Source organism: Agelaius phoeniceus, chromosome 22 (assembly GCF_051311805.1).
Source record: "Agelaius phoeniceus isolate bAgePho1 chromosome 22, bAgePho1.hap1, whole genome shotgun sequence".
NCBI classification, from domain to species: Eukaryota; Metazoa; Chordata; class Aves; order Passeriformes; family Icteridae; genus Agelaius; species Agelaius phoeniceus.
In genome coordinates, this window is record NC_135286.1 from 3,767,422 (window position 1) to 3,779,900 (window position 12,479).

The following is a 12,479-nucleotide window of genomic DNA, read 5'->3' on the forward strand; positions in this document are numbered from 1 at the left end:
TTTGCACGTTTCACAATGTAGATTTAACCCCTGCAGTTCCATACAGGTGCGGTTTAGCGCTTGGCAAGGCACAGGCACCGCGGGGTGACAGATGTTTCCTGCCAGCTCCTATCTCCTCTACACGGCCGAGTTGATAAACCACCAGTGGCTGAATCAGAATCACGGCCACCTGCATCGCCGGACCCAGGCGGCGCAAGGGACGCGTGTCACGGAGCCCGGCCCCGAGGCGACAGCCCGGCAGCACGGAGGGCGGGCCGGCCGGACCGGGCGGAGGCTGCCGCTCCACCCCTCGTTCCCTCTTCCGCCCCGGGAGGTTCTCCGGTATAAATAAGGGCTGCCGCCCGCCCTGCTCTGGCCCCATGGAGAGGCAGCGGCAGCTCGGCGGTGGCAGCGGCCCGGTGAGTGTGGGGGGGGGTTCGGCCGGGAGGGGAGCGGGACCAGGCCGGAGTTCGGCCGGGAGGGGAGCGGAGCGGCACCGGGGCGGGGGCTCGGCCGAGAGCGGAGCGGGACCGGGGTGGGGGCCGGGGTTTGGCTGGGAGCGGAGCGGGACCGGGGTGGGGGCCGGGGTTTGGCCGGGAGGGGAGCAGAGCGGCACCGGGGCGAGGGTTCGGCCGGGAGCGGAGCGGGGCCGGGGTTTGGCCGGGAGGGGAGCGGAGCGGCACCGGGGCGGGGGTTCGGCCGGGGCCAGGGGTTCGGCCGGGAGCGGAGCGGGGCCGGGGGTTCGGCCGGGCTGCGGGGCCGCTGCTAACGCCGCTGTCGCCTCGCAGGTCCCGGCGGCGAGCGGAGGCCGCGAGTCCCCCGCCGGGAGCCATGAGCGCGGGCAGCGTCGCCCCGGGCTGGCCTGAGGCGCTGCCGGCCGCGGCCCGGCCCGCAGCGGGGATGAGCGGCAGCGAGAGCCCCGAGGGGCCCGGAGACGGCCCCGAGCTGCAGCTGAAGGTGGATTTTTTCCGCAAGCTCGGCTACTCCTCGGAGGAGATCCGCGTCGTGCTGCAGAAGCTGGGCCTGGGCGCCGACACCAACACGGTGCTGGGGGAGCTGGTGAAGCACGGCTCGGCCGAGCGGGACGGCCCCGAGGCCCCGCCCGAGCCCGGCGAGGCCCCGCTGGTCCCTCGGGGCGGTGCCGGCAACAAATCCCCCGCGCCCGGCCCCGAGGAAACGGAGAGCGACAACCTGAAGCCCATCGTCATCGATGGCAGCAACGTGGCCATGAGGTGCGTCCGGGGTGGGCACGGGGCTGTCGGGCGTGAGCTCTGCCTGGGAGCTCTGCCAGGGCTCGGAGATGAAAAGCTGTGAGTGCCACGCTCAAAGCAGCCGCTTCTGGGTGCTGGGAACGGGGCTGGTAATATTTTCCAAAGTTCCTCTCTGACACACGAGGACGAGCATCCCGTTTGCCTTTGCGGGCCCGTCTTGCCACTGTTCTGCCCGCCCAGAGCCACCAGTCACGGGGCAATGGTGAGGCCAGCAGTGCTTCCTTTGAAACAAACACTTCCTCCTGGGCTCTGGCAATGAGGGGATAACTGAAGAGACGTTGTCCTCTCAACTAGTGGCTTTGTCTAAGTTTCCGTAGCAGGAAGTTGCTCAATAAATAATTACAGGGTTAATTAGAGAAGGCTTTGTAATATGGAGCTCCATTGGAGACTTGTCTCCAAATTGTGCCTCTTGTATATTGGTGAATTTCTGTAGAAGGTACAGAATAATGAGATGTCAGAGGTGTCACCAAGGCAGGGCTGTGACTCATCCTCACCGTTTCACGTGCCCCAGTGTTGCTGGAGCAGGCTCTGTTGGACACTGTGACCAGAGCTCCCAGTATCCATGAAGCGTCCAGACTCTCAGGGCTGGACATTTATTGGTGTGATCTCCCCATTTTCACCCTGACTTTTGCTCCCACTTTGGTGAGCATTGCTTGCCCTCACCCCACCCCAGCAGTATGTGTTCCCCACCTCTGCATAGCAGACTCTTGAAATTTAACACACTAGCTTCTGAACTGGGCCCTGAAAGCTTTTTTCTGTTGCAGCTCAGAAGCCGCCTCCTTTGTTGTTTATGTTTGTGTTATGCAGATTTTATAAAAAATAACCCTGGGTGCGGGTGGAGCTGCCGTGTCGGTTGCAGTAGGTTTGTCTGAGGTGAAAGTGCTGCGTGGAGGTTTGTTTGCAGGTGTGGTTTTTGCCAAGCCCTGGCTGACAGTTCTGAGAACAGAACTGAGAAAGATGGGGCACAGGTGAGCCCCAGGGTGAATGAGGGGTGGTGGTGGCAGTGGGACAGGGCAGGAGAGTGAAAGCCGTGCCTGGCACCCCTGAAGAGAACCTGCTCCAGTTCCTACCCTCTCCACAGCCCTGGGAACACTGTGCAAAATGACCTAATGTGAGCCCAGGCTGATAAGTGACTCTGGCAACAAAGTTTACCTTGGATAAGTGCTTGGGCTTTAATAGCAGGATTGGCTGTGTTTGTTAGTGAGGAGCCTCTTAGTGGTGAAAGTTACCCCAAAATGCAGAGGGGAAATCACAGCAGCTGTGAGTCAGGGCAGGCCAGAGCCCAGGGTCTGACATGAGAGAAGCAGTCTGGCTTTTTTAAGCAATTCGCTAGAAGGGGAATTCCATTCTGAAACTTCCTGTATTGATGGTGTGATGTTCCCTGCTGATTCATTTGCAGTATGTACAGTGGCCTCCCTCAACAGCTCTTGACAAACTTATGCAAATCATAGTGGAAATTAGCTTTTACTTCCTTCTAAGGGAATTTTTCCTTGGCTGCTGCCAAATCAGATCAGCCCAATTAGCTGCCTTCTGGAGGTTTGAGGTTGGTAGCAGAGACTCAAAAAATAAAAACAACCAACAACCCAAAACAAAGACAAACCAAAAAAATCCACCAAAAGGGATTTGTTTTTCACACTTGTCTCTAAAAAATTGTAGTAACCTGTGTCTGGCTATTTATAGCTAAATCCATCTGATATTGGAGAAAACTTTTAGAGCATCTTCTGATGGTGATTTTCAGCCTTCTGTAATTTAGGATTCTTATTGAAGGTGTGTTAGGTGTCTCTTTAGGGGTTAGTTCTGTTGCCAAGTGTTTAGTTCTTCTAGAATAAGTACTTTTGTAGAGCTCTTCAACTTCCTTTGTAGTTTCAAAGAAAGGGTGAGGCTGGGAGGGGAACTGAAACTTCTCTGTAGTGGTGCTGCAACAGTGCCACTGCAGGAATGGCTGTGGTGAGGGGCTGGTGGGGGCTGAAATGCTATTCAGGTGCACATAGAAGGAGGAAGATTTGGGACAGGTAGTGACCAGGTGAGGAAAACCTTCCTGAATTGTGGGAGCAGTTCCCCTTTTGGTGTAGTGCACTGTGACAGAGCATGGACAGTTGGATCCCCACAGTGACATATCAGGCTGGAAGAGAAGTGTTGGAAGCTTGCCAAAACCACTATCAGCAGAAGAGCTGATTGCCCTGTAAATACGAGTGCTTGTAAAACAGGAGGGGTAGTTTCCTCCTAGAAGTTCTGGAAACTTATTGATATGACTTCATGAATAATTAAGAAGCTTTTTGCATCAGTATGTGGCTTCTGACAAGGCTGTCAAACTTTGTTCTCCAGCTGCCATGAGCTGTTCTCTCATCCAGCACTGATGACAGGAGATGATGCCATTTTGTGCAAATAGTGCATTTGTAGATGAGGTTTGGAGCCATCATGGAATGAATCATCTTTCCTTGAGATGAGAGTGCATATAAAACACCTGGTTTTCCTGCAGTGATCAGAATAAGTTTGCAAGCAAAGGCCCAGTGAGGGTGCAGTGGCAGGAAACAGTCACTGGCATCAGCTGTCAGAGTAGCACAAAGGGCTTTTAGGTCACATTGTGCTCTGGGCTAAAAATAACATCAGCAGGCTTGAAGCAGAGACTGTTTCAGAGCAGCTGCAACAGTTCCAGCTGCTGCCTCCCTCCCAGTGAGTATTTGGGTGTTTGCTGGTGTCCTGAGGTGCTGACACAAACGGGGGTGCTGGGCAGGTCTGAGTGAGGCTGTTGTTACACAAGACAAGCATCTGTGTTTGCTGCCTGTGCTCCTCAACCCTTCACTGAAGCTTGTCCTAATTGCCAGCTCCCTTTGCTCTGTGCACTGAATCATGAAGGGATTAAAGTCTTAATTTTCTCCTTTGCAGCCATGGGAATAAAGAAGTGTTCTCCTGCCGAGGTATCCTTCTGGCTGTCCAGTGGTTTTGGGACAGGGGACACAAGGATATTACAGTCTTTGTGCCATCGTGGAGGAAGGAGCAGCCCCGACCAGATGTACTCATAACAGGTATGAAAATATGGAAATCAAAAGCAGCTTTTCAGGCTGACTGCTGTCACTTAGTGAGCTTGCAGAGTTCTGGCTAAGTCAGTAATTAACTTCAGAATGGAAAGTCTGAGTAGTAGGAGCTGCAATGAGCTGAACTGACCAGGGAGTATTAGTCATTAACTTCTCCCCTAAGCCAGCTTTTGCCTGAATCAGTTGGAATAATTCAGAAAACAAGAAATGTAATACTGCTCTACTTCCTAACTTCTTGTCTTTTATTTCTTGATATTTTTCCTCTTGCAGGTACATGCTTTGTATTTAACTGAAGCATATTTAGCCAGAATTATTCAAATTGAGGGGAGCTTGCAGAGAACTGAGATTTTAATAACTTGGAACAGCGATGAGCAGGATTGAATATAGTCTGGGTTGTGGAGAGACAGAATAAATGCTTTTGTTTATTTATGTCTTGTATTTGTGGGGTTCCCAGACAAAGGGAGGAATGATGAATCTGACTCCATGTTCTCAAAGGCTAATTTATTATTTTATGATACTATATTGTATTTAAGACTACTATAGTAAAGAATAGAGAACGGATACAGACAGAATGCTAGAAAGATACTAATGAATCTTGTGACTCTCTCTCCAGAGTCTGACACAGGTTGGCTATAATTGGCCAATAAGTTAAAATAATTCACAGCAGAAACAACGAAACAATCTCCAACCACATCCCAAAGCAGCAAAACACATGAGAAGCAAATGAGATAATATTGTTTTCCTTTTTCTCTGAGGCTTCTCAGCTTCCCAGGAGAAGAATCCTAGGCAAAGGCATTTTTCCAGAAAATATGACTGCAACAATAATGCTATTTCATCTGCATGAAGGGCTGTGCAGGTGTCTCACTGTCATATTTTTCTGGAAAAATCCCTTCACAGGATTTTCTCCTGGGAAGCTGAGAAGCCTCAGCTTCTCCTGTTTTGCTGCTTTGGAGTGTGGTCTGGAGGTTGCTTATCCAACATGTGAATTGTTTTTACTTAATGACCAATCTCCATCAGCTATGTCAGACTCGGAGTCAGTCACGAGATTTTCATTCTCATTCTTGTTAAGCCTTCTGTCTGTATCTTTTCTCTATTCTTTAGTATAGTTTTAGTATAGCATTCTTTAATATAATATTTGTACATAAATAAGTATATTTACATTTATGTATATTTATATACGTTTATGTATATAAGTATATATATAGATAAGTATAAAGAAATAAAAATTAAAAATAAAAATTAAAAATAAAAATTAAAAAATTAAAAAATAAAAATAAAAAATAAAAAATAAAAAATAAAAAAATAAAAATAAAAATAAAATACTAAAAATAAAATAATTAAAAATTTATGTCTAATATATTTATTTATATATAAATAAACTTTATTTATATATAAATAAAAAGAATAAAATAAAAATAAAATAATGAAATAAAAGAATAAAAATAAATGATAGAATTTAAAAATAAAATTAAAAATAGAAGATAAAAATACTAAAATAATAAAAATATAGACATTAAAATGATATGAAAGTGATATAAAAATAGACAAATTATTAAATAATATTTTAAAAATATTGGAATATAAAAATAATATAAATTATAGTATAAAATTATCATGGAGGGATATCATGGAGGGATATCATGGAGGGATATAGTGACCTTCTGATATCAATGGAGTCAGATTCACTCATCTCTTCCCTCATCCTGGGGACCCCACGAGTAGCAGCCAGGTGTGCTGACAGCTGTGTTTGCTCCAGACCAGTACATCCTGCGGGACCTGGAGAAGAAGAAGATCCTGGTGTTCACGCCGTCGCGGCGCGTGGGCGGCAAGCGCGTGGTGTGCTACGACGATCGTTTCATCGTCAAACTGGCGCACGAGTCCGACGGCGTGGTGGTGTCCAACGACACCTACCGCGACCTGCAGAGCGAGCGGCCCGAGTGGAAGAAGTTCATCGAGGAGCGCCTACTGATGTACTCCTTTGTCAATGACAAGTAGGGCTCTGCCTGCTGTTGTTAGCTTGTGTCGTTTTCAGGTTTTTTATTGCTTGGACAGCGTCGGTGCGTGACTCTAAAATCCGTATGGAGTGTTAGGAAGCTCGGCACGTGTTGGTCAGATCTTGTGTTTGCGGGGTTCCCAGAAAAAGGGAGGAATGATGCATCTGACTCCATGTTCTTGGAAGGCTTTGTATTGAACTGAAGCATATTTAGCCAGAATTATTCAAATTGAGGGGAGCTTGGAGAGAGCTGAGATTTGAATAACTCAGAACAGCGATGAGCAGGGCTGGATACAGTCTGGGTTGTGGAGAGACAGAATAAATGGTTTTGTTTATTTATAATGTCTTGTATTTGTGGGGTTCCCAGACAAAAGGAGGAATGATGCATCTGACTCCACGTTCTTGGAAGGCTAATTTATTATTTTATGTAATTATATTATATTAAAGGATAGAGAAAGGATACAGATGGAAGGCTAAAAGATACTCATGAAAACCCATGACTCTCTTTCCAGAGTCTGACACAGCTTGGCCATAATTGACCATTAAGTCAAAACAATTCACATGAAACCAATGAAACAATCTCCAACCACATTCCAAAGCAGCAAAACACAGGAGGAGCAAATCAGAAGGAGAAGCAAATCAGATAATATTGTTTTCCTTTTTCTCTGAGGCTTCTCAGCTTCCCAGGAGAGAAATCCTGGGCAAGGGGATTTTTCCAGAAAATATGACAGTGACAGTCAGACAATACAATCCTTCTGGGCCTGAGAACCAAGGGCAGCCTCTGCCTTAGGCCCTTAAAAGTATCAACAAAATTGAACTGGGGGGAGGGGAGCAAACTGGGGAATATGACTTCATTGCCTGAAGCTGTAATTGGACAATTAACCCCTGATGTGCAAATAGACCAAACTTACATCTGTCTGAAAAACTCATGACCATGGTCCATCTTGGGTGTAGCCTGTGTGAGGCTTTTGCACTGCCCAAAGTGTACCTGTTGAAGGCCTTTAATAAATACCTTTATTCTTCTAGCTCTGGCTAGCCTCTGTTTTAGGTAGCCACTCCATGGCATCATTTTCCTGGGCTTTTAAGAAAGATTTGTGTGAACACACTGCCTTGTTCTAATGAAGCAATAGCAAGTGATGCATGAGAAGAGCAAAATGCTAGTGAAGAAATAATGAAAAGCTGTAGGATACAAAGCCAGAAGAAGTTGGTGGCATCTCAGTAGCTGCTCCTAATTTGGAGCTAGGAGCTCCAAGGAGAGCTCCAGGGTGTGATTTCTTCACAGGACAATTGTTAGCAGCAGGTAGTAATTCTGGTTGACAATCAGGCATTGTCAGAGCCTCTTCTGTGCCTGAAGGGAAGCATTTTGTGCTGGTGTGGACTGGGTGGCAGGAGGATTATCTCTGCAGAAAATGGGAGAGCTTTGTGGGGATCACTTAGCTTTTGATCTTTAATGAAATGGGAGTCTTCAAGAAGAAACCCAACCTCAGCTCAGGAAAGTGAACTGCTTCTGACTGAGATTTGTTTTTCTTTAGGTTTATGCCTCCAGATGATCCCTTAGGGCGTCATGGCCCCAGCCTGGATAACTTCCTCAGGAAGAAACCTGTAGTTCCAGAACACAAGAAACAGCAGTGCCCTTATGGTAAGACCTCCCTTCTTAATGTGAAGAACCAAGGTGCCTGTGCAAGTGTCACTCATAATCTAGTCAAATCCAGCTGGTCATTTCATGCTCTGGCTTTCCTTACAGGGAAAAAATGCACTTATGGAATTAAGTGTAAGTTTTACCATCCTGAAAGGATCAACCAGCCGCAGCGCTCGTTAGCTGATGAGCTCCGTGCCAATGCAAGGCTGTCTCCAACCAGAAGCACCAGTGCCAAGGAGGAGAAAAAGGGGAAGCGGGGTTCCCAGGCAGAGCTCTTGTGCTCTGTGCCCACAGAGAGTGACAAAAGCTCTGTACAGAAGGTCTCTGCAGAGAGGAAGAGCTTGGCCCACAAAGCCAAGCCCAGCGACGTTGTGCTGCAGGCCAAAGGCTGCGTGTCAGGCACTGTCTCCCCTGACAGGTACCAGCAGCCCCCCATGGATTCTCTGTCTTACATCTCTCAGGAGCATCTCGACTCAGGCATTGGCTCTCTGGAGAACCAGCTGTCTGACATGTGGCCTCACAGATGTACCAGCCACTGTGACCATTCCCACACGGAGCAGGTGCCCGTGTGCACCTGCAGCAGGCAGAGACCCATCTACCCACATTCCCCCAGCTTAGAGCAGAACGGGCTGCTCTCTTACAACCACAGCTCCCACAAATCTTCATCCTCTGGTGCCAGCTTCTTGCAGTACAGCCCTGAGATGCCTCGCTCAGGGGCACCCCACTCCTTCTCAGGCTTTGGGGTGCCCGTGGGTGCAGCAGGGCAGTACAGCCTGCCCGGTGAGTTCGGGGCCGCGCTGCCGCGCTCGCGGGAGTTCTGGTCCGAGCCGTACCCCCTGCCCCAGGTGAGATCCCCTGGTGTGCCCGGCCCCCACCCTGTGCACGGGGCCCCAGGGCCGCCCTACGGGGACTCAGGGCCCTGGGCTGGCCCGGAGCAGTTTGCTGAGGAGAGGGCCAGCGTGCACGTCAAGCTGTGCAGCATCTTCCACCCGCACCTGGTGGATGCCGTCATGAGCCGCTTCCCCCAGCTGCTGGACCCCCAGAGGCTGGCAGCAGAGATCCTCACCTACAAGGCTCAGAACCCAGGTGTGTGAGGCAGGTGCTGAGGGCAGGCAGGTGTGGGGAGAGCTGGAGGGGCTGGGATTTGCCTCTGCAGCTGCCACAGGTGCCTTCTGAGTGCTCCTTATTCCTTTGGAAGGGCTGGGTTCCAGCTGGAGGCTGGGTGCCAGAGGTGATGTGCTCACAGCAAATTCTGCTCCAGCTATCACCACGTGCCTGTGGGAGAGGTGAGAACATTCCAGCATCCCACCTTCCCCAGGGGCTAAGCAGGAAGGGAGGCTGCAGCTCTGGAGCAGGGCTGTTCCTTTGGGGTTCATGAGAGTCTGGCACACCCTGAGCTCCTGCAGTTGTCCATAACTGCATGTGAGAGAAGTGGGTGCTGCCTTTGTAGTGGCCTAAGGCTAGTTTCTGAGGACCCAAATGCCTTGCTAATGCTGTTGTTAGGTCCTGACTAAGCCTCTTTACTAAATCCCACCATTCAGATCTGTGGCAAATACTGGGTTATAAATGTAGTCTGGAGCTGGATTTATCTGACTGGCTTTACTCGTGCACTTCTTGAATGATGTTTTCCACACCCCTCCCACCTCAGCTGATCTTCCTGAGGTAATTGTGCCCCATGGACCACAAGTGCTTGGTGAGCTCTGAGCTCCCAGGAGCACAGTCCTGGCTCTGGGGAGTGGCTGGACACTGCTCCAGAGCTGGGTGTGAGTTGTGTGTTGGGTGCGTGCTGACAGCTGCAGTGTCAGAGCAGGTGGGTGAGCTGAGCATGCTGTGAGTGCTGCTCTGGAACTGTCTCTGTCCCAGGATGGCTCTGTGCAGCACTGACAAGGATTTATTATGTGCCTTTTGCTTTCAGACAGCAATAGAACAGCTGCAGTCACATCTGGACTGCTGCCAGGGGCCTTCCCGAGGAGTCTTGAGTATTTTGTGTTGTAAAGCTGTTGCTTCCTCTTCTTCCTCACCAATATTCTCCTGTCCCCTTTGGCTGTGCCCTACTAGAGCAGCATCCAGAATTGTAGAATAAGAATTATTTGGCAAGACTGTTTTTGTTTCATTTCCTCTTACTCTGTAAGATGTTTTTCTATTGTAGGTACTGTAAGAGATTTTAAATATGCAAAAACAATTGCTGTAGTAATTGGTTCTGGTCCTGGAATTTTGCTGTGCAAGGGATGCAGAAACGTTCCTGGCACTTGCAGGCCAGAAGCAGTTGATTTGTTGATACACATTGTATCTGTGTGTGTTGTTGTTTTCTAAATACAATACGCCCTTCTGTGGTTAAACCAAGGTCATTGAGTGGCAAATTAGGAAGGGGAGAGTGGAAGGCAGCTGGTCCTGAAACCCTCCTGGGAGCAGGGTTGTCTGTTCTGCTCTCCCTCTGCTGTCCAAGGAATGACCTGCCCAGACTGGCACCATGTGCCATGAGACCACAGGGACACAGGAACCTGTATACCTGGTTAATAATGATACATTACAAATTAGTAATGTTTCATGTTAGTAAGCAAAATGCTTCTTAATTTTAAGTAACCTGATACTTTGCATATTTGTAAATTACAGATAAAATGGTTTTTAATGTTACTGTTCAGCACCTTGCTGCTTGCAGTTTTTAATCAATGCTGTTCTCACCTCAGCCATATGTTACTTGGCAAGGTGGGTTTGGGTTTCTGGTGGAATGCTGGTATCTGCTGCCTCTCTTGCAATGAGAAGATTTAACATTTTGTACTCCCCAGCTGACACTTGCTGAACTTTCTGTATCACTATGCAGTGTAGCCATGTACTGACTAGCCATGTGACAGCCCTGGCAAAGAAAAACTGTGTTATATAAATAAAAACTGCTGACTCGACATATTTGGTCTCTGGTGGCTTTGTGGAGGAACATTCAACATTTTGGTTGGCTTTCCAGGGAAGCCAGAGAAATGATCCTTCCTCCCTGGGGGTTCCTCTGACAGGCTTTGATCTGTGTGTGCAGTCTGAGGCTGGATATTGACAGGCTGTTAATGATGCAGTGACACCAAAACATCCATGTGCTGTGGCAGATAAGGGCATGAGCAGTGTCTGCTGCTGATTTGGCTTCCCTGGGCTTGCTCAGTGCCCAGGGCAGGTGGGGTGAGCAGCAGCACTGGCTCTCACTCAGCACCACAGTGCATTTATTGCCATCGAAAGCAGCAGAATTGCCACGCTCCTGGCAATTTTGGAATCAGCATGGACTGTGTTTTCCTTAAAGGGGCAATTCCACAGTACAGCCTGGAAATAAATACATATTTTATCCAGTTACAGTACATTTGTGACAGATACTGAGTGTGGAATATGTGAATGGTTACACGTCCAGGTTTTGCTCTGAAGATTTGTTATGGACTGGAAGTGCAGTAGGAATATCAGTGCTCACCTTGTGGTGTAAGGATCTTCCCCTCCCACCTGCTCCACTGCAGCACAGCGTGTTCTTATCTCACTGGTTAAATAACTTTATGGTCTGTATTGAAACTTGTGCTCTTCATTTACCACAGGGCAGTGACTGTAGTTAATGAGAAGCCAGGGAGGCAGGGAGCAGCTGCATTTCAAAACAAACCTGCAGCTCCCAGTCTGAAGTCTTTATTGACTGTGGGAGAGGAAGCCTCTGGGGCTGTCACTGCAGTGACAGAGCTCATGTGGCTCTGTGTGGGGATGGAGGGGTGTGTCAGGGATCTGAGCACACCTTTAGCCAGGTGAGGAGTTTCCTGCTGTCCTGAATGGGATCTGGAGTTGAAAAATGCTGCAGGATTTTAAGGCTGGTGTTCCTGTGAAAGACAATAGGTAATTCTAGTTTTACAGGATGTGTAGAGGGGTTTGGTTTTGTGTCTCAAAGCTGCACTCAGAGGCAATTAAAGAGATCAGTGCAGAGGTTCATTATCACAACCAGGAGAGGAAGAGCTGGAGCTGACTGACTTTGCTTGTGATGTTTCTGCTGCAGTGCCAGTCCTGGGGCACATGGAGTGGTTTGGGAGGGTCAGGCCCTAGCACAGATCTGGTCAAAGTTTCTCCCCCAGACTGCTGTGTGTGCTGCTGGGGCAGCCACAACCCCACTGCTGTGCTCTGAGTTTCTCCTTCATTCACACAAAGCTCTGTGTTGTGTCCCCATTCCCCAAGCTCACTGTGGTGCCACAATCTGGGACATGGCAATGCTGACTGGAACTGTTGCTGCTGCACATTTTTTTCCCCTGCGCACTCCTCAGTGCACACCTTGGAACCCTGCTGGGGCTGTTAAGGGGGGTTTTTGGGGTGCATCCTCTGGTTTGGCACTTCCTGGGGCTCGGGGGCAGAGCCTGCTGTGCTGCTGGGTGTTTGGTTTTGGGTGTTTTGCCAAACTGGGTCAGATCTGTGGGTCAGATCTGTGTGTCAGCTCTCGGGGCTGTTGGAGGGAAGGAGGTCACACAGGGGCCTGTTGAAGGTTTCCTGTGCTCAGGGGCTTCCCAGCCCTCATCCTGTCAGCTGTGTGCCACTGCAGCCTCGTGCTGAGCTTCAGGAGGGGC

The 12,479-nt window shown here is 49.1% G+C and overlaps 1 protein-coding gene across 1 annotated transcript; it reads left to right on the forward strand.

The window, feature by feature from the left end:
* The first annotated feature begins 181 nt into the window (after window positions 1–181).
* On the forward strand, window positions 182–10,815 carry ZC3H12A (zinc finger CCCH-type containing 12A). Its single transcript, XM_054648090.2, has 6 exons — window positions 182–398; window positions 768–1,211; window positions 4,137–4,276; window positions 6,042–6,276; window positions 7,811–7,917; window positions 8,023–10,815. Exons 2-6 carry the CDS (start codon window positions 811–813, stop codon window positions 9,009–9,011), a joined length of 1,872 nt encoding a protein of 623 aa, XP_054504065.1. The 5' UTR covers window positions 182–398; window positions 768–810; the 3' UTR covers window positions 9,012–10,815.
* Window positions 10,816–12,479: the final 1,664 nt, after the last annotated feature.

Excerpts from the sequence above, each read along its gene's own strand:
- ZC3H12A (XM_054648090.2), top strand. The coding sequence starts at position 811 with ATGAGCGCGGGCAGCGTCGCCCCGGGCTGGCCTGAGGCGCTGCCGGCC. Across the intron at positions 4,277-6,041 it reads ACCAGATGTACTCATAACAG|ACCAGTACATCCTGCGGGAC; the intron begins GTATGAAAATAT and ends TGTTTGCTCCAG. Across the intron at positions 7,918-8,022 it reads GAAACAGCAGTGCCCTTATG|GGAAAAAATGCACTTATGGA; the intron begins GTAAGACCTCCC and ends CTTTCCTTACAG.